Consider the following 21,472-nt stretch of genomic DNA (forward strand, 5'->3'; position numbering starts at 1 on the left):
GTTTATTTTTCCGGTTTTACATGCTAGTCTTAGTTCACGTTTATTGCTTTTATTAAATGTACACCTCTTTATTTCCTTTGACATCTTAATGTTTTGCTTTTTTAAATTTTCAGTGTATTTGATTTTTGCAATGAAATTACAAATAACTTTTGAGCTACATTTTAAATGCAAATGCTATGAAACGCTATTATTTCTGGAAAAATAACATTTCAAGCATGCTGTTTAACCAAGCATTTATTGCATATCGGAAAACAAGAGCAAGCAAAAAAATAATTTTCATAAACACATTAAAACATTTCATATTAAACATGTTAGGTGAGAAAACAATACACACTGCACAAAATGTTTTATTCATTCACCTATCAAAGTGATTTAAGCTACCAACCCCTCTGTTAACCTTGAAAATGTCAAAGGAAAGTTCTTGCAGTCTAACCATGCATGTGCATGACAATTCCAAGTCTCCGGTGTTGCTCTGAAAAGGTCTGTCATGTGACTCATTGTACATGCAATACAATATGAAATATAAAAATCAGCATAAAATGTAAAAGAATATCAGATGACGAACTCGGTCCCAGCACACTTCACACATTTTAGTGAGTACAAGGAAGCAATGTGACTGTAGAAGTCATGTTGGTCATTTTGAGGAACAGTCTGAGACTACAAGCACATAGTCAAACGGAAAAAATGGAAAACACACATTCAAGTTTGCATTAATGACATGACTCAAATGAAATTATGTTGTCATGTGGAAAAAAAAAGTCAATAAAAATTATTTGAAAGAAAACAGCAAGAGTTTAAGAAATAATGCCCAATACACACAGTGGAAAGTTTCATTCTGGAGTGTAACTGTATAGGCTCCTGTGACCTTTGACCCCATACATTAACATTCATTCATTAACAGGAAGGTTCACATTCAAATACAAAAAACCTCTCCACTGTCCTGTTCAACTGGACTGTGCTCTTACTAATGAGTATAAAAAAGTTAGTTATATATATATATATATATATATATATATATATATATATATATATATATATATATATATATATATATATATATATATATAAAAAACATGCAAACTGGCATTTCAAATCAGCACTGGTCAAAATCCTAAAATGTAATTAACAGTAATTGAACTGCTGCTCTCATTCTCATTAACTCTTGTGCAAAGAGAAATAAGTTTTTCCTATCTGAATTTTAAAATATTAAGGCATTTCTTTTGCGGAACCAGAAATTTCAAAAACAAAAATCTCAGATGTAACCTGTTCACATAGTATATCAACACAAAATACATTCGTGTGCTTTAGGTAACGTCACACGTCTTCATTTCTCAACACAGACTGAACACATGGCATTTCCGTGGTCATACCAATACCAAGAACCGCAGATAGATAAAGCTGAATCATGAGAATAAATCATGAAGAAAAGAAAGAAACTGTGGAGTTAAAGGGAAATTTCACCCTGAAACACCTTTATGTTGAAATATCTGTGACGTGTTTAGTAATCAGTGCTGTATATTTATGCTTCCTGTCAGGAGTTAGCGGTTGTGTTACTGCGCTGACATCACAGGGGGTTTAATAGTAGAGGAAATTCAATGAACTCAATCAAGCAAGAGCTTCTTTTCTCGCTCATCATCTTCCAGTGAAGTTCAACGTCATATTAATGAGAAATCCAGTGGAGACATTGGACTGAAATTTCCAGAATGCAGTGCAGCTGTACGGCTAGTTTGCAAACTACGACATGACAAGTGTAAGGAGGTGAGAGAGCTAGACACAGTAAAGCACTAAAGCGTCGCTGCATCACGGTAGGTAAAAATGAAGTGAGGGCTAAGAAACTCAACTCTTCTCAAGATTACATTACAGACTCAATCTTGGACGCCATTAAAGATCATGTGATTTTATAAAGATTAAGATTCATGTCGTTCAGGTTGGATTTTTCCTTTAAATACACATTGGAGAAATTTAAGAAAATTAGATTGACAAGATCGGACAAGATTATGTGTGCTTCTGAGCTTTCAGCAGTAAACTAGGCTCTGTGCGCCTTTAGCATCCACTCCAAGCAGACCTTGTTGCTAGCATAGCCCAGCTGAAAGCTGTGTGATGGGAGCTGGTGCTAAACTCAAGCCCCTGGCTTCACTTCAGGCCTCCAGGCAATTTTCCGCTTACAGCATGTTGAGCTCTATGAGGCGTCCGGCGAAGACTCCCACCGTGCCAATGATACACACGGCCATGAACACGCAGAGCAAGATGTGATCCAGCACCATGGCCACAAACTTCCACTCCTCAGCAGCCTGGAGGAGAGGGGGAGAGAAAGAACGAAAGAGAGATTGTCAAAAGAGGAAAGCGCTAGAGAGGAGAGGAAGATTTTGACTTGGTTCTGAACATGGGAAATTTCCACTGAGGTCAAAATTTGGGCAAGTCTAAAATCTAACAACCTGAGAAAAAAAAGCAAAAAAAAAAAGAGAAGAAGCGGAGGAAGAAAAGGCAATGTGCAAGCAAGTAATAGAGAGAGAATGAGGAACTGAAAGATTGCTCTTACATTGTTGGACTCTTCGTCACCTCTCATGGTCTCAGCGATGTATTTGACACCATCGATGGCGCTTTGCACCTCCGGGTGTTTGATGATGGGTGACTGGAACGTGACGGAAGAGGGCACAGGTTTCCCAGAAATGTCCGAGATGTCAAAGTCGGCAGGAAAAGGGCGTCTGTCTTTCCGCTCCTCAGACGGCCGCTTCATGGAGGAGAAGAACATGAAGTTCGGAATGGTATCGATGAAGATCTGCAGCATGGAGAGAGGGTGCTCAGATTAGAGTCAGACTAAAAAATAACTCGGGAACACAATGATTTCTTTATAATGATGTCTTTATTACACAATTGATCTGTACAGAAATAAATCAGTTTGTACAGGAATACTGCTCGTATTTTTTATTATAAATAGCATTTTTGGTAAAAAAACAAAAAAAACAGAATAATTAGCCTAACCACATAGAATACAAGAGCCTATTGAATATGCATGAATATGCAAATAAACCCGCCCCTTTCCCTTTCATGGTTAGCCAATGCTATTAGCTTTTGCATATCCTGCTGTAACAAAAATTACTCTGGATGGTCATGTACTAAATATAAACTAGTGCTCTAGTTATTCCTTTTTACATCCAAATCGTTTATGAGTATGATTTACCTTAAAATACCAGTCGACCCTCTACATGACATTACAGTTGTGTAGGGAAGCTAGCATTGGCATAGCATTCACCTTAGCATAGAGAAATTCGCATCTTTGATCAAATGTATTAAATATAATGTTTGGGGTTTTTTTTTTACTTAGAGAACACAATGAACAATCTTTATTTTACACAGCAAAGAAATCATAAGCTGTCATTTTACTTAACACAAAGTGCTTTTTTTCTGTATACTTTGAATAGCCCTGACCTAACTACTGTAGAAAATCCCGTTCTCCTACATTACTAGTTAGCTAGCTTAACACATCGTTATGCATTAATCATTTGTCTGTCAAATGTAGATTGAGTCTGTGTTTCATGATCCCAACCTGAGCTCGTGTACAGTAAATAAAGTATATAATATCCATCCATCCAGCCATCCATTTTCTATACCGCTTATCCTTTTCAGGGTCACGGGGAACCTGGAGCCTATCCCAGGGAGCATCGGGCACGAGGCGGGGTACACCCTGGACAGGGTGCCAATCCATCGCAGGGCACAATCACATACACATTCACATACCCATTCATACACTACGGGCACTTTGGAAATGCCAATCCACCTACCATGCATGTCTTTGGACTGGGGGAGGAAACCGGAGTACCCGGAGGAAACCCCCGCAGCACGGGGAGAACATGCAAACTCCGCATACACATGGCCCCGGCGGGAATTGAACCTCGGACCCTGGAGGTGTGAGGCGAACGTGCTAACCACTACGCCCAAAGTATATAATATCTAAAATATTATTTTTGTACTGAAGTAATGAGAAAGTCTACATTGGGTTTAGAGACATGTCTCGAATACTGATATCTATAACACAGTGAACTATTTAAAAATCACAAAAGGGAGTTTTGTCAGTTTCAATATTATTTATTTATTATCAGTTTCGCTCTGCGTACCTTGCGGACCCAGGGAGACATGGTATGTGTGCTGGGAGAGCGGTGGTGCGTGTTGATGACAATGATGGTGATGATGATGGAGGCGATGACGAGGATCATGGTGAAGAGCATGTATTTGCCGATGAGCGGGACGGCACTGGAGGTGGACGGGATCAGCTCAACGATCACCAGGAGGAACACAGTGAGAGACAGCAGGACGGAGATACTGAGGGTCATCTTCTCACCTACACACACACACCAGATAGATAATTTAGCATTATACGGCAGAACTGAGATGTTGAAATTCATACACACGCCAGCACACAGAGTTACCGGAGTCAGTGGGCAGGTAGAAGACGAGGCCGGCGAGGAAGGAGAAGAGCATGCAGGGGATAATGACGTTTACGATGAAGTACAGCGGCAGTCTCAGCATCAGGAAGTGATAGGTGATGTCCAGATACGGTGTGTTTGGGCAACATGCATAATACACCCAGTGTTTCCAGCTCCCGTAGTCCTTCATCACCCACTCGCCGCTCTCCATGAAGTTACTGAGGTCTGGACGGTCGCTGTCCTACACACAAATGTGTTACGATATTAATAATTAAAAATCAAAATGATGGATTAAAAAAAAAAAATCATCAGTTTTCATCCTCTCTGAATGTGATATGAACATTCTGTAATATGATGTATGTCCATCCTTAGCCTTTATCACTGCCTCCAACCTCTTTCACATCCTCTGACCAGCTCCCTGTTTGATTCCCTCTATTATTCTTGACATACACAATATGGTCAAAAGTTTGTGGACACCTGATCATCACACCTATATGTGGTTCTTCCCCAAATTGTTGCCACAGAGGAACCAAGAGGCCCACTGGAACCAAGAGGCCCTAAACATGTTCCAGCATGATGATAACCCTGTGCACAAAGGGAGCTCCGTGAAGACATAGTTTGCAAAAGTTGGAGTGGAAGAAGTAGGTCAGTAGGTCAGTGCTTTGTGTAGTGTCCTACACAAAGCACTGACCTTTTTTGTACTTGAGTTGGCTCCTTGAGTCAGTTCTTTATGTCAGTTCTTTTATAAGGTTCTTTAAGTCAGTGCTTTGAGTAAGCACTCTGAGTTAGTTCTTTGAGTCAGCTCTTTGAGTCAGCTCTTCGATTCAGCACTTTGAGTCGGCTCTTTGGGTTGGCTGTTTGAGTCAGCTCTGTTTCAAATATCTGAACTGTTTGTTGGCTCCTTGAGTTGGTTCTTTTAGCCAATTATTTTATTAGGCTCTTTGTGTCAGCTCTTTGAGTTAGAACTTTGATTCAGCTCTGGGTCAGCTCTGAGTTAGCTCTTCGGGTCGGCTCTCTGAGACAGCTCTGTTTTCAGTATCTGAACTGTTTGTTTGCATGAAAGGCATGTATTTACATTCAGCTGTGTGTGACTGTGTGTGTGTGTGTGTGTGTGTGTGTGTGTGTGTGTACCGGGTTGATGACAACCAGGTTTCCATCGTAGGTCCATATGCCGAGCTTCATGCTGCAGTTCTGCAGATCAAAAGGGAAGTAAATGACCACAATCTCACAGTAGCTCTTAAAGATGGCTGGAGGATTCCACGTGATCAACCCGGTGTGTTCCAGCAAGACCTTTGTCTGGTGCACAATGGCGAAGTCTCCATCAGCACTGCAACACACAATCACACACCATCACTCATTTAACTGCACAGTCAATTTCTGCATGTAATGGGAACTAAATAAATGACAGTAGCATACCAAATACCTACCCTATTGTCTCATTATGAAAATATAAGAATGCATCATTCTTTAGAAATATAAGTAACACACTTGGCCATTTAGACATTTTCGATGCGTCCTCATTGAGAGTGTACAGAAATCTAACATGAGCTTACTTGTTATAAAGCACTAAATCTGGTTTCCAGATGTCAGTGGAGGGAATTCGAATCTTCTTGATTCCTCCGTAGTCGTCTGGGTTCCACTTCAGGTTCACATCCTTCCATTGCTGAAGGAAAGAAAAAGAAAAGAAAATGAAAGGATATGCATCACGCCTTATTTACCACAAATCAATACACTCCTGCTTCGCTTATTGCTGCAAACTGGTGATGTGCTGCAAAATGATTCTTTTTAGTGATTCGAGTCAATTAGATGCAGAACTTTTTCTCACTGACCCATTCATCTTTGGGAAGAGAGGCAAATATTTCTACTGTTTCACTGTATTCTTTATAAAACACAGCAGCCTGAGTGGTTACAATGGAAAAATTATCAAATTAAGGTTAATAGAAAGTTTGGCGATGAAATGAAGTCACATTTTCAGAGACTTTTGATCCGGTACAGTCAGTACATGTCAAGTAATGAATAAAACCCTGTTATAGGAAAACTACTGATGACCGATTGGTGTGATAAAGTATATTTTCCAATAACAGCATGCCCTGAATGTCTTTTATTCCTCTTGTATCACAGCAATTCACCAACAGTTGCAATTTTCATTAATGAGAGAACAATATACCACACGTTTTATGCGTTTATAGTTACATTTAATGTTATAGAATGACTGTGAAACAATTTCGTTCTTGTCATCAGTTAATAGTAGCTATAAACAGTGGTCCCCTATTCAGTCTATTTTTTCCCCCTCTTTTTTATTAAATCAGCCATAAACAAATGCAGCTTGCCATGTTACAGAGAAACATGTAGTGAAGTCTAAACTCATCTGTCCTGAAGATTACAGCTTTAAATCTGACTGTTACAGCGCTGACACTGGAGACTCCTTCCCCAAATGTTAAATATAAACGTGTCTTTCAAACAAGTCCCTGTAGAATGAGATGTTACTACAGAAACACTAACATATCAGAACAAGTGCATAAATATCAACCTGTGATTTTCCTTGCCTTTAATATTCTCATGCGTCTGAGAAGCAGACGGTTTAGTCGGTTAGTTATCTTTCATCTGTCTGCAGCAGTGACATGTATTTTGACTTCTCTGATTTGATACAGCTCATGGAAAAACATCTAACCTTTTAAATAACAGCCAAACTCAGTCATAAGAGCGCGATAAGAGGTAAGCACGAAGATCCTAGAGTGATTTTCAACAGGACACAGAAAGAGACACAGACCTGCTTGACACGCACGTTACTGGTGACGATCTGATTAACTTCATCCTGTGGGTGAGGAAAGAGAGAGAGAAAGTGAATGTGTGTGTAAGATAAAAGAGACCGGAAGAGAGAGAGAGAGAGAGAGAGAGAGAGAGAGAGACAGACAGACAGATCAGAGTAAATCCTGATATCGTGCATGTAATTATATAAGAATTCACAATGTCCTTTTGGGAAACTAAAATCTTAGGAGAACCTGATAGAACTCTGTGTTTAAATTAAGCTGAAAGACAAATGGAGAGATAAGTGGTATTTCAAAATTTATGGATGTGAAATATCTGATCAGGTAGAAACATGGAACCACGACAGAGAGTGAACATTATTAAATATTAAATACTACAGTACAGTGCAAACGTTTGCACATCCTTAAGACAAAGGTGTTTGGTTTCATAGATTTTTTTTTCCATTATCACAAAACAAAAACTGGAACAAACAAGAACAATACTGGTTTAGTAAAGATATTCAGTTCAAGATTTAATAAAATAATTGAAGGATATCGATTCAAAATCTTCCTTTCTGCATATGATATAGATTGATATTGTTCCAGGATACACCCATGTTTCGGATTTAATCACTTGGAGTTCTTCTAATGTGTAGATTAATTGTAAGGAGGTTTATGTGTGTTTGAGAGAGAGAGAGAGAGAGAGAGAGAGAGAGAGAGAGAGAGAGAGAGAGAGAGAATCAAAATGAAAGAAAAAAAGAAAAAAGAGCCAAATTAAAAAAAAACAGTCATATAAGCAAGTAAGTAAATAAATAAATAAATGATCAGCCAAATTAACAGATAGATAGATAGATAGATCAAACAGGACACGTGAATTAATAATTGTAATCTACATCTGCATAATAGACAATCTCTATATTTTTATTTTTTATATCCAGAGAATAATCAGGAAAGCACATGACCCAAATGTTACGCTGCTGAAGTTCAGTTATGGTGCTGTACAAATCAATTCATTAATAAAAACAGTTAGCATGACATGATATTGGCATAAGCATAAACTGTAAAGAGGAATGAAAATATCAATCAAAATATGGAAATAAATGCCATCCATCCATCCATCTTCCATACTACTTATCCTTCATGCGGTCGTGGGAGCCTGGAGTCTATCCCAGGGAACTCAAGGCACAAGGCAGGAGACACCCTGGACGGGGTGCCAACCTATCGCAGGGCACAATCGCACACACACTCACAAACTACAGACAATTTGGAAATGCCAGTTAGCCAATCAGCCTACACCACATGTCTTTGGACTGGTGGAGGAAACCCAAGTACCCGGAGGAAACCCACAAAGCACGGGGAGAACATGCAAACTCTGCGCACACAGGACGGAAGAGGGACTCGAACCCCCAACCCTGGAAATAAATGAAGTCTGAAAATTGATTTTAAATGTAAAAACAGTGATGCATGGCATTTTAATGATGCTCTACCTAGACATAAACAAGAAATATAGGCCTACAGGATTATTATTTATGCAGTTTATTATAGATTTCCATGTTTAAAAAAGGGCAGTCGAGGAAAGGAAAATAATATCGCCACAGTTAAACTTTATAGTTAGAAGTGTGTATCATCTGTGATCTTCAAGCACCGAGAAAAAAGAACAAACAACTATACAGTGAATTGTGTTAGTGCTTTATGGATTTGTGTATAGTAATTGCTGAAATTGTCTGAATAAAAGAAAAAACACAAAAGCAGTGAGAGGTGCTTTTTTTGTGAGGAGTTACCACACTGATGAGCTGGATGAGCTGCAGCCCGACAGTCACGACCACGGCGTCGTTGAAATGGTTCACAGGCCGGACCACCTTGTTATAGCCTTTAAACAGATTCTTTATCAGTCTCGTCTCATCATAAGAGCACTGACCTGGACCTGGACCTAGACCTACAACACACACACAAATAGTTTGAGTTACTTTAAAACATCCCTGCTATCCAACAAAAGCAAACACATAAAGGGGGGATTAGTCCTGACAGAGACAGGCAACTGCACATGGCACGCATCTAAACACACGTTATCTGAGCTGCTGGAGGTGGATATGCCCAGTCACGTCATGCACGTGCAATCTCCAGTGACGAGTAGGATCTTTTCCGGCTCTTGGATCAGTTTACAATCGATTACATTACCGCTTCAGCTCACTTTGTAGAGAATTTGCTCCGTTATTTCTGCATTGATTGGATTTTAGATGTGAGTAAACATTACTCTAGGACAGGGGTGTCCAATCTTATCTGGAAAGGGCCGGTGTGGGTGCAGGGTTTCATCCCAACCAAGCAGGAGCCACACCTGATTCCACCTGTTTAATCAGTTGATCTTAGCTTTCAATAGACTCAGGTGTGGCTCCTGCTTGGTTGGAATGAAAACCTGCACCCACAGCGACCCTTTCCAAATAAGATCGGACACCTCTGCTCTAGCATCTCATTTAGCAAATCTACAGAATGTGTCTCTTTCTTTTGTATAAACCTACACATGTTCTTATAGCTCATGTCAGTGACCCAAGGATTATAGGATGATGGCTGATCCTTATATTACATTAGATTAGAAGCGAATATCTCATTTATGTCAATAACTCAATGCATTACATGACAAGGTCACATCGATGACGCAGCCTAATAAGAATGATGTGGAACAAACTATTCCACTTACTTAAAGGCAGATAGACAGCTATGTACATTTGTGATTTCTAATAGTATTTTCAAATCTGCAGTGCTCTACTGGCTCTAACAATCAACAACAAAAACAACGTTATACTTTTAATATCAGTCCATACTGTATATGGAGATGAAATCTAGGGGGCGTGTCACTCAGTGAAATTGCCTGACATGACTGTCACTGATTGGCTGCATGGAAAGAAATCAGCCCCAGTGTCACTCTTTGTTTCTTCATATCATATGTATTTTTCTCACAACCGTCGTTGGTGGTGCTGTTGCGCTAGAAGTTCCACAAATATGCGAAATAATCCGCCTTGTGATGATATTTGTTAACAACAAATAATATCATATGGATGGCAAAAAAAGAAACATTACATATACCGATGTCTTTGTCTTCAAAATACAAGCAGGGATTAACCCTGCTAGTACATTTATACCAGCTGCCCCTGACGCAACCTTTCATTATGGCCACCTGTTGCATAACTAAGGATCATATGGTGAGCTTGACCACAGACTCCTCTTAGAAGGTTTAGCATCAACATATTCATATGAAAGAAAAGTCATTAGTCATAAATGTAAATTTTTTTTACATATTGCATGCATGGACTTTTGTACACATGGTTGCTCCCCTCTTACTGTTCTTTTGGTGGACGTCGTTTCATGTGCCATATTCTTTCCAGTTATTAATAATAGACAGAACAACATTTGAACAATGTTCAAAGTTTGGGACACTTTTCCAGAACTTGGTCCTGGACTTATTTTGACAGCTCCTTGGTTTCCATGATGCTCTTTCTTTAGTTATATACTCTAAAGAACTCTGGGTTCTTCCACAATCAGTGGATATATTTATACTGAAATCACGACTCAACTAATTATGTGTCTTCTGATGGTAAATAAACTTATTTAAGGGTTTCACAGCAAGTGGGGGGGGATACTTGTGCAATCACGACTTACCATTTTTCAATATGCTACTTCCAAACCATTGTATTGGGCGACGACATGTAATTCCGATTAAATCCATTTCAGGTCTAGGTATTAACCCAACAAAATGCGGAGGGGGAGGGGGAGTACTTATGCAAGCTACTGTCGGGATTAAGAAGCCATCTGGAAATCAGCCAGCACTTTTTCCGGAAGCGACCTGATGTTTTAAATGGATTGGACTTTACAACAACACAACCTATTTACCAGCAGCATGAGGAATTCAGAAATGGATTCTACATTTCAAATCATTTACTCTTTTCTGTGTATATTCATTTCTCAGCTGCATAATGGGGTGAATTTGGAATTTAGTTTAATTTCCAAAATGCCTCTACAATAGTCAACATTTCATGTATGTAGATAGTCAACACCTTGAGGATTTCAGAAATGCATCATGCAAAGGTGGATTTTGTTTTATTATTGAGAAAGGAGGTCATACAAAGGAAATTCAGAAAACCTCACCTTGTATATCCTCACAACCATTTCCAATGACCTTTAGTTTCATTAACGGAGGACCTGAAAACCTAAAAACCCTCAAATAATGAAGCATGCATGCGCCGGTGACCAGAATTAGAAACATGAAGCATGCGGCACACGTGCACCTGTCATTGAAACATGCGTCCCGGCGCATTCCCATGATTCCTCAGCCATTCGAGGTAGACTTTAAAAAATTAGCACATCATTCAGTCACAGTTCACCATCTCATTCACTTTAATATTTCAATAAAGTGAGCTGAACAAATGAAGCTGGACACAACAGACTGTAACGTGTATTCATAAACTTCTCAGATTATTAGAATTTGTGCAATATTATTTTTAAAAAAATGCAATTTATTATTAGTTTTTATTTAACCAGAGTAGTCACATTAAGACAAAAAAAATAAATCTCTTTTAGCCCTGGCCAAAAAAAGACAACACAACATTCAGACAGAACAAATATCACTTAGAAATATCTGAAAATCTGAATTGCACATGTTTCTGATGTTTCTAGAAGTTATTCCATGATGATGGAGAGCTATAACTATAATAGAAGATGTATTTTTTTACCTTTGATACTATACATTTACCTACCTAGAAATAAAAACAAGCAATTCTTTTCTATTCTACTCAGCAAGTCCATCCTCAAACATGAGCTGAACAGAACTCACCGACTAGAAGAAGAAGAATCCCAGGAAGCAGAGACACTCGTGCGTGATTCATCTCCAGGCTGTGCTTAAAGAGTTCAGTGAAAAGCTGATCAGACTGACATTTAAGCAAAACACTTCAGTGTTTTTTTTTTTTTTTGTGTGTGTGTGTGTGTGTGTGTGTGTGTACTATTGTTGAAAGCAAGAGAGGAGCAGCTGCTGGCTCTCAGAGCTGAAACACTAACCTCATGGTGACACAAATAAACAGCTGCAAGTTCCTGAAGATGAGCAGCGAGACAAAAAGCCATCAAGCTACCAAAATCTCACTTATTTTTAGATCTCGTTTCATTTCACAGGCAAATATGTGAGTAATGGGCATGTTAAAAAAAAAAACACGTGAATGTTGTATGCATGGCATCGTGTGAAAAATAAGCTACTCACAAGAATTTGTGAAAACTTGAGGTGAAAAGAAATGGATCATGTGTAAAAACGTGGAATGACTGAATCATGTAATCAAATCATATAAGGTATCTCACAAAAGTTGATGGACTGGCCAAGCATGTCTCCAGACCTAAACCCTATTGAGCATCTGTGGGGCATCCTCAAACGGAAGGTGGAGGAGCACAAGGTCTCTAACATCCACCAGTTTCGTGATGTCGTCATGGAGGAGTGGAAGAGGACTCCAGTGGCAACCTGTGAAGCTCTGGTGAACTCCATGCCCAAGAGGGTTAAGGCAGTGCTGGAAAATAATGGTGGCCACACAAAATAGACACTTTGGGCCCAATTTGGACATTTTCACTTAGGGGTGTACTCACTTTTGTTGCCAGCAGTTTAGACATTAATGGCTGTGTGTTGAGTTATTTTGAGGGGACAGCAAATTTACACTGTTACACAAGCTGTACACTCACTACTTTACATTGTAGCAAAGTGTCATTTCTTCAGTGTTGTCACATGAAAAGATATAATCAAATATTTACAAACATGTGAGGGGTGTACTCGCTTTTACACATACATACATACATACATATACACACACACACAGTGAGGGAAATAAGTATTTGAACGTGTCAACATTTTTTCAGTAAATATATTTCCAATGAGGCTATTCACATGAAATTTTCACCAGACATCAGTATTAACTCAAGAAATCCGAAAATATAAAGAATTCACAACATTAAAGACCATAAATAAAGTTATGTGTAATAAAGTAGAATGACACAGGAAAAAAGTATTGGATACACTAAGAAAAAGCAGTTCTCCAAGGCAAGGTAAGGCAGGGAACCAGCTGAAATACGTAAGTAATTATACCTCCTATCTGTGCAAATTAATATCAGCTGGGTTAGTAAATTGATAGTCTATAAAAAGGCTTTTTGTTACCAAGGTGTCACACAAGAAACATGTCATGATGGGTAAAAGCAAAGAGCTCTCCCAAGACCTTTGCAACTTTATTGTTGCGAAACGTATTTCAAAACTTCTGAATCTACCAGTAAGCGCCATTGGGGCCATAATCCGCAAATGGAAGCAACATCACTCCGTCATCAAACGGCCATGCACAGAAGCTCCTCGCAAGATGTCTGACCAGGGAGTCATAAGAATAGTCAGAAGAGTAGCCCAAGAGCCAAGGACCACTCGGAAAGAGCTCCAGAAACACTTGGAGGCAGCAGGTGTCATCGTCACAGAGAAAACAATAGGCAGTGCACTCCACTGCTCACGCTCACCCTGCAAGACTCCATTACTAAAGAAAAGGCATGTCGAAGCTCATTTAAACTCATTTGGACAAGCCTATGAAGTACTGGGAGAGTGTAGCCTGGTCAGACGAGAGCAAAATTGAACTTTTTGGCTGTCATACTACACACCATGTTTGGAGAAGAAATGGCACTGCACATCACCCTAAAAACACTATACCAACAGTGAAGTTTGGAGGTGGAAGCATCATGGTGTGGGGCTGTTTTTCATCACATGGTACTGGCAGATTTCATATAATTGAAGGAACGATGAATGGAGCCCTTTACTGGGAGATTTTTTAGACGAATCTGCTGCCATCCACCAGGATGATGAAGATGAGACATGGGTGGACCTTCCAACAGGACACCGATCCAAAGCATACAGCAAAGGAAACTCTCAATTAGTTTCAGAGAAAAAAAAAAATCAAGGTATCAGAATGGCCCAGTCAATCACCTGACTTGAATCCAAATGAACAAGATTTAAAGACAATATGTTTAGAAGAACAGGCCAAAATCTCACCTGAATACTGCGCCGATTAATTTTTTCATACAGGAAACATTTTGAAGCTGTCATTACAAACAAAGGCTTCTCCACTATGTATTCAATAAATTTCAGTTAGCGTGTTCAATACTTTTTTCCCATGTCATTGATGCCATGATTTCTGGTGAAAATTTCATGTGAGCTGATTTCAATCACTGGAAACATATTTACTGAAAAAAATATATTTCCCCCACTGTATATTTTAATATAAGCTATTTAAAGGTTGTATTGCATCATGGATCTTTGGCTGATAAGAAATGGGGGAAATGCTTAATCACATTTCTATAAAAATATAAAAAGTCTATATAAAATAAACTGAACTTGTTCCCATGCATGAAATAATTGAGCTCAGTCATCTCCTAAAATCCAGTTTAATTCTTAAAAAAGATAAAGAATTATTAATCTAATTTTCTTGTATTATTACAAGTGCTGTCAATGTAAACTGTAGGCCCATATTTACTTCTACATACTTCTATTAAATGGAATAGCTAGAAATGAAAATGTGACATGAAAGACAACGTCCAAAGCAAACAATGTTCACTACATAGTGCACTACCTGAGAAAGTTTGTCTTTATCATTGTGTACACTTATTTAAAAAAAAAAAAAAAAAAAAAACCTCACAAGTATGCACTCTCTCTGTATGTTTGACAATAAACAGCAAATACTATATACTTAGCGCCCTCTATCGGCTCAGGACAGATTAATAAAAAATGAGAAATGCACACGTTTCCACTTAGGTGCATTTTATAAATAGTAGTTAAATTTCAACTACTAGTAAACTAAGCAAAATATAAAGTCCCTTTTTCAGGAGACTGTATTTTAAAGATAATAGTAAAATCCAAATAAGTTTTACAGATCTTTATTGGAAAGGGTTTAAACAATGTTTTTCATGCTTGTTTAATGAATCCAACAATTATTGCACATGCACCTGGAGAACAGTCCTTAAGACAGGAACAGTATACAGGCGGTAGGCAATTACGGTCACAGTTACAATAACTTAGAACACTAAAGAGACCTTTCTACTGACTGAAAAACACCAGAAGAAACATGCCTAGAGTTCCTGCTCACCTGCGTGAACATGCCATAGTCCTGCTGCAGGGAGACATGAGGACTGCAGATGTGGCCAGAGCAATAAACTGCAATGTCTGTAATGTAAGACGCCTAAGACAATTCTACAGGGAGACAGGAAGGACACCTGATTGTCCTTGCAGTGGAAAATTACATGTAACCATGTGACCCCCCCCAGACGTGATTGAGAACTTGCAAATGCCTTAGTGGAAGAGTGGAGTAACATCTCACAGCAAGAACTGACCAATCCTCTGCAGTCCATAAGGACGAGATGCACTGTAGTAGTTAAAGTAGCTGGTGACCATCAGATACTGACTGTTACCTTTAATATTGACCGCCCCTTTGATCAGGAATTCATTATTCCATTTCTGTTTGTCAAATGTCTGAAACTTGTTCAGTTTATGTCTCAGTTGTTGAATGTTATGTTAATACAAATATTTACACATTTTGCTGGAAATAAAAGCATAAAACCTTTTGAGGTTTACCAAGCTGTAGCCAAGTAGCATTTGTACATATTACTGTTCATGTTTGCATATATTTGCATGAACGATTACATTTTCATCCATCCAATGTAAATGTGCATGATTTTCTTCTTCAAACATAACCTACATCATGAATCATCAGTTCACTGGATGCACACAAGTTGGTTATTTACTTTTTGTACCTGTAGGCACTAAGTTAATGATGATTACATGCACATCAATATTCCAATATCAATCAATTCAGTAATTATAATTACTACCAATTCAGATTTATCCAATATTCTGATTCCCAGACTGGAATATTCTTGTTTTAATTGGAAAATCCACTGAAAGGAGATATATGCACATGCTCAGGCCACAAGGAATTTTGGGTGCTAACAGATTAGGCTAGGTATTTAGGAATGACAACTTCGGCATACTTAGAACAACCATGTATACAGGAATATTCTGATGAATGTACACAAACATCATATTGGGAATATTGCTGCAATCCGAATACGTACCTTAAATCGAACTTGATGCGCATGGTAGTCACTGTGCTTTATTCATTCCAGGTTCATGCTTACAATAGTCACTCTAGCTTCTTCTGCTCAAGAACCTTGATCAGTAGAGACACATGCCTTAAGCTGGGTACAAACCGCGATTTTTAATAGTCTTTTGTGACTGTACGAACATGATCCCTGCTGTAAGCCATGTCACACACAGAGAGAGAGAGAGAGAGAGAGAGAGAGACTTACCTTCCCACGATTATAATTTGCTCTTTAGGCACAAATCACATCTTAGGCTTCCAAAGACTATGAAGAATAGAGGGCATGACTCAAGTAAACATGCTCATTTTAACATAAAAAGCAACTCACCCTGAGGTTAAATAAAAATAAAAAATACCCCACAATTGTTTTAAATAGTGAAATACATGTATTTTAATTCTGTAATTGAATACATTTTTACAATACATGCTCTTCCATTTAGTCTGTCAGCCATCCACAACAAAAACCTGGAAAAAATGTACAACTGTCATGACACCGACACACAACTCTCAGACGAGACTCGGAGGGTCGTCACAGCCCGGGGGAAGACGGCGCAGACTTTACATGGCGAACAGGATGAGGAAAGCGACCATCAAACAGAACAGCCCCATGGCCTCGGACAGAGCGAACCCCAGGATGGCGTAGGAGAACAGCTGCTGCTTCAGAGACGGGTTCCTGAATGGGGGACAGAGAGCATGAGAACATTGGTAAAATACTTCACATGCTAGTCAGAACGAGGATCAGCAGATCACCTACACAACACATATGAACACACTGCAATAAGGGTCCATACAGATTCCTCATAATGAAATTCCAGGACTTTTCAAGCACTATTTTTTGTTTTCAAGGACTATACAAGGTGTCCATCCATCCTTCCATTTTCTGTACTGCTTATCCTACACAGGGCTGCAGGGAGCCTGTCGCAGGGGAAGGAGAGCTAGTTTACAAGTTAGTTATTGAAGTTAAAGAACTTGATAAACTATAACTATCTTCCAAATGGATATTCATATTCACACTAATAATATATACACTGCATTATGCACAGATCATCAAGTGGTTTAAAAAAGTAAGCAGTGTTTACAAGAATGAATTTATTTATTTATTTATTACAAAACCCACAACTTTCTTGACTTTGAATGGTATTGAGGGATGTGCTGTTAATTCAGCTCCATGTTTTGCTCAACACTGTAGCTGAGCAGACTGCTCACAAGAGGATTACATGAACAATTTCTAAAGCCTAATTAGCGACAACATATTGAGAGGACAGCAGAAAAAGCTCATTACTGGGTAAAGCAATTAATGATTTATCATATTTCTCCAGACAGCCATTTTGTGTTTGCATCACTTTTCACATTGTCTTTAAATAAAAAGGAATGCAGGGTTGCTGGATTTACACTCTGTGATGGGCCGACTTGCCCTACAGAAACAGAGTTACACATAAACCTAATGACAGAGCTTCTTCATGGATTTAGTTTTTTTGATGAGTGGGGGTTCACCCCAGTCATGTATTATGAAGTCACTAATTGAGCAAGTCGTTTTCCTGCTGAAGTTTGGTTAAAGCCACATTTATTCTATGCAAAACTCTGGCTCAAGCCGTACCTGGCATATCCGATGATCAGGCTTCCGAACACAGTCCCGATTCCAGCTCCTGATCCAGCCACTCCAACTGTGGCAGCTCCGGCGCCGATGAACTTGGCGGCTGTGTCAATGTCACGGCTCACTGCGCTGGTCTGGAAGCCCCTCAGTGCGACCTGGGATACGGCGCTCTGTGGCAGGAGGACGGGGCAGGCCTAGTGTGAGGAACAGCGATAATGAGGAACATCCAAAAGGATCATTCTGAACTTCAATAAAGCCGCACCGTTCGACATGAACAAATGAAAACTTTCGTGCTAAACATATTTAGACCGACTTTCTGCTGCTGTGGATGGTTGGCACGTCACAAAAACCTTAAATACCCAGGTGGATGTGTATCTCACCAGGATACAGTAATGATTAATAATCCCACCATGTCCCAGAAGGGATTCTCGTTCTAGTCCGCTGCCACTCAAAGTTTCTTCAACACCATCAGCTCTGACTTGTTCATTTACAGATCTACAGCCAGATGTGTGTAAAGTTGCATCGCACAATCGTTAAACGAGCTAGACAAAAACCTGAACCCGTTTCACACCATGAAACTTGGGGGGGGGGGGGTCATCAAAGCAGGCTGAACTCACCTCTGCAGACTTGCCATCTGGCCTGGACAGCACGGAGGCAGAGAGGGGTCTGTACAGCACCCTCGACCCAGAGCGGACCTGGAGAGAGACAAGAACAAGATCACATGTTGATGGACGGCTTATGAAATGAACACGAGTGCTAGAAAACATCAAGTACCATTAGTATAGGATTAGCTTTCCCAGACAGACTCTATGCTACAATCAGTGTATTCGTTCAAAAGACAATTTTCACCCGAAGGAGATTCAGAAAAACACTGACGCTAAATGCGGAGTCAAAGCTTTGATAAGCGTATAAAGATCTACTGAATGGGTGCGATTATTGATGAGAAACCAGGTAAAAGAAGGCCCGACCTTCTTGTTCGGCTTCGCTTGGGAAAACTGTCACGATGGTCTAATTGAATTGAAAGCAAATTATGTTACAAATCTAAGCTTATAAAATTCTTAAAATACTTTTCCACAAAACAAAAAGCAACACACCAAGTCAAAAGTTTCACAAAACAGTAATAGATACAAAGTGAAATCCTGTTTATTCTGACTACAGTACACAGCCATATTACTGAGGACGACACCCAAGTGGTGGATTTGGAATTCTGAGCTGAACGACTGCTCTGTGCCGGAGGTCAAGTTTCTCAGAGTACAAACATTTTCAGCAAAAATTTTGATCGATCTGCACAGACGAGAGATGCATCTCTACTTCACTTTAATACCAACAGGTGGTTTTGAACTTTATCATAAGCTTGGTGTGTGTGTGTGGGGGGCATGGCCACACCCAAGGATAGTTCCATCCCTGACATTACCTTTTAACCACTGCATTTTAGAATTACTCCTTTTACACTCGTCACATGTGACATATTAAACGGAGTAGAAAGCTATCTTTACACTTTGAAGCCTTCATTCTTTTCACACAGTGCATAATGCACCCTTTACCAACACATCCATTCAGGGTACGCCTCAAATCAGCTCCCTAGTTCAGCAATCAGAGCACTGATCAGGGAGGCAGCCATTTTAAAAGGCCACAAAAACCAAGGAGCATCAATGCTCACCATGTTCCCTTAGTGGAAAGGTCATCATATTTTCAGAAACTTCTCAGCTCAATTTTTAAAAATTTATTTTTTTATGGCAGACGAACTCACCAACTTCGTCTACAGATGCAAGCAGCTGGTTATCGTTTCATCTCTCAAATGATTTTACGTCAGCGATCTTTCACTTTATTTGACATTCTATAAACAGTTTGAGTCTAACAACTTGTGTTAAGTGGATTTTTAAAAAAATATATATTAGCTACTGCAGCCTACGATCCTGCTTGAAGTATCATAACAGAAACGCATGCGATTAAGCAAACAAATCTATATGACACACATCAGTCCTGCCTGCTGTCGGGAAAAACTGCCAGTGGTGACATTTAACGACGCGAGTAGGTAGTCATGTCTCCGGAAATTGAACCATCAGAGTCAAAACATGTAGTGCTCAAAGGTGATTACCATTGCTCCAACTGATTCACCACCTAGGAAGCAGATTGAGACACACCCTGACAAGAGCTACGTTTCCCCCCTGTACTGTTCAACTAATCCCATCCCAATAGGGCTCCTAACTGCAAGACATAAGTGAAGTGGGCGGTCCTAACTTCCTAACAGCTACAAAGGCTTCTACAATTTCATATCAGAACACTTATACTGAAGTCCAGACAAATCACAAAACCTGTCCTGTTTATTCAGGAAGCATTTAATCCTTATGTCTTCAGCTAGCTAGATTTAAACTAGCCGAACTGTCATTAAGGACTTTAGCACCATTGAGGCCTGAATTAAACAAAACACAGCCGAGAGGTGATTTTGGACAGGAAGATATGTTTAAAAAGTTGTCTTTTTAACTCAAACAGCATCTCCATGACAACGCTTAAGGCGCCGGCTGCTGAAATGACCTTGAATTTATGAACGGTGCACTAGCATTAACACTAGCCTTAGCATTAACACTAGCCTTAGCATTAACACTAGCCTTAGCATACGCAAAGCTAGTGGGACAGTAGTGTCGAGGAAACGGAAGTGTGAAATATTAAACACACTTACCAGTGCAGAGGAGGACACGAATTTAGCGCAGGCGTACATTTTGTATCTGATCGCTTCAATCCACTCGAACCCGTATCTGTGCAAAGACAACGGTTAAAAGGTCAATCAGAGTTTCCACTTCGAAAACCACGCAGATGCATGAGAATACAGACCACTAGACATGCAAAACCGCCCTCAGAATATAACCAGCATCAAACAAACACCAGAAGATAGCTAAAAGCAAAAAGATTGTACCAGATCGTGAGACTTCCGCTCAGCTCTCCTTCACTTACCCGGCTGCAGAGGTCGTACCGCTGAGGACCCACTGCGCATGTGCGGCAGTCTATTTAACCAAAGACCCGGATGATGGGCGTTCCGACATGGCAGCTGCACTTCGACAAGTCCCGTCTTCTACACCACGATTGGTTAAAGAGTGTGCTGGCTTTCACTACCCGTGCGTTGATACTACAACCAATCCCAGCGCAGGAGCCGGGACTTATCACGTGACGCTGTGCGTCACTGAAGGTCACTCCGTAGAAACTTTATTAGAAGCCCTAATTGACAAATGCAGCAATGCAAGATTATGTTTTTTGTTTGGTTGTTTTTTTTTTTCAAGGACTTGAAATGTATTAAAATGAGATTTTTGAGTTGTTTCAAGTATAAATTCATATATAAATAATGACAGTACTACAAATGAGACATTAAACTATTAACTACTAAAAAAAAAACCCCCAGATGTGTGACCTTTCAACACTTTATACAGCTTTTATATTTTCTAGATGGTGTTTAATGATCATTATACATTTGAGTTAATCTCAAATAGCAAATGAACACACAAGCACATGAAATATGGTCTATTAAAAGGTCAGTGTAATGTCAAAACCGAGGTCAAAATTGGTGAC

At 39.5% G+C, this 21,472-nt stretch overlaps 2 protein-coding genes across 3 annotated transcripts; both read right to left on the reverse strand.

Annotated features, from left to right (window-relative positions):
- Positions 1 to 1,098: 1,098 nt before the first annotated feature.
- Positions 1,099 to 12,270, reverse strand: chrna1 (cholinergic receptor, nicotinic, alpha 1 (muscle)). Its single transcript, XM_053638637.1, has 10 exons — positions 12,218 to 12,270; positions 11,997 to 12,055; positions 8,953 to 9,107; positions 7,195 to 7,239; positions 5,978 to 6,087; positions 5,556 to 5,751; positions 4,428 to 4,665; positions 4,116 to 4,339; positions 2,540 to 2,779; positions 1,099 to 2,291 (listed from the first exon to the last, which is right to left on the reverse strand). Exons 1-10 carry the CDS (start codon positions 12,220 to 12,222, stop codon positions 2,163 to 2,165), a joined length of 1,401 nt encoding a protein of 466 aa, XP_053494612.1. The 5' UTR covers positions 12,223 to 12,270; the 3' UTR covers positions 1,099 to 2,162.
- A 4,410-nt stretch (positions 12,271 to 16,680) lies between these two features.
- On the reverse strand, positions 16,681 to 20,932 carry atp5mc3b (ATP synthase membrane subunit c locus 3b). 2 transcript variants are annotated; one of them, XM_053638641.1, is made up of 5 exons: positions 20,864 to 20,932; positions 20,592 to 20,667; positions 18,529 to 18,606; positions 17,915 to 18,105; positions 16,681 to 16,990 (listed from the first exon to the last, which is right to left on the reverse strand). In XM_053638641.1, the coding sequence occupies exons 2-5, from the start codon at positions 20,628 to 20,630 to the stop codon at positions 16,876 to 16,878; spliced, it is 423 nt and encodes a 140-aa protein (XP_053494616.1). In that variant the 5' UTR covers positions 20,631 to 20,667; positions 20,864 to 20,932; the 3' UTR covers positions 16,681 to 16,875. The 2 variants fall into 2 exon arrangements, with proteins under 2 accessions (XP_053494616.1, XP_053494615.1); XM_053638640.1 differs by having other exon boundaries at positions 20,826 to 20,902.
- Between the last annotated feature and the right edge of the window lie 540 nt (positions 20,933 to 21,472).

Source organism: Ictalurus furcatus, chromosome 12 (assembly GCF_023375685.1).
Source record: "Ictalurus furcatus strain D&B chromosome 12, Billie_1.0, whole genome shotgun sequence".
Taxonomy (NCBI): Eukaryota; Metazoa; Chordata; class Actinopteri; order Siluriformes; family Ictaluridae; genus Ictalurus; species Ictalurus furcatus.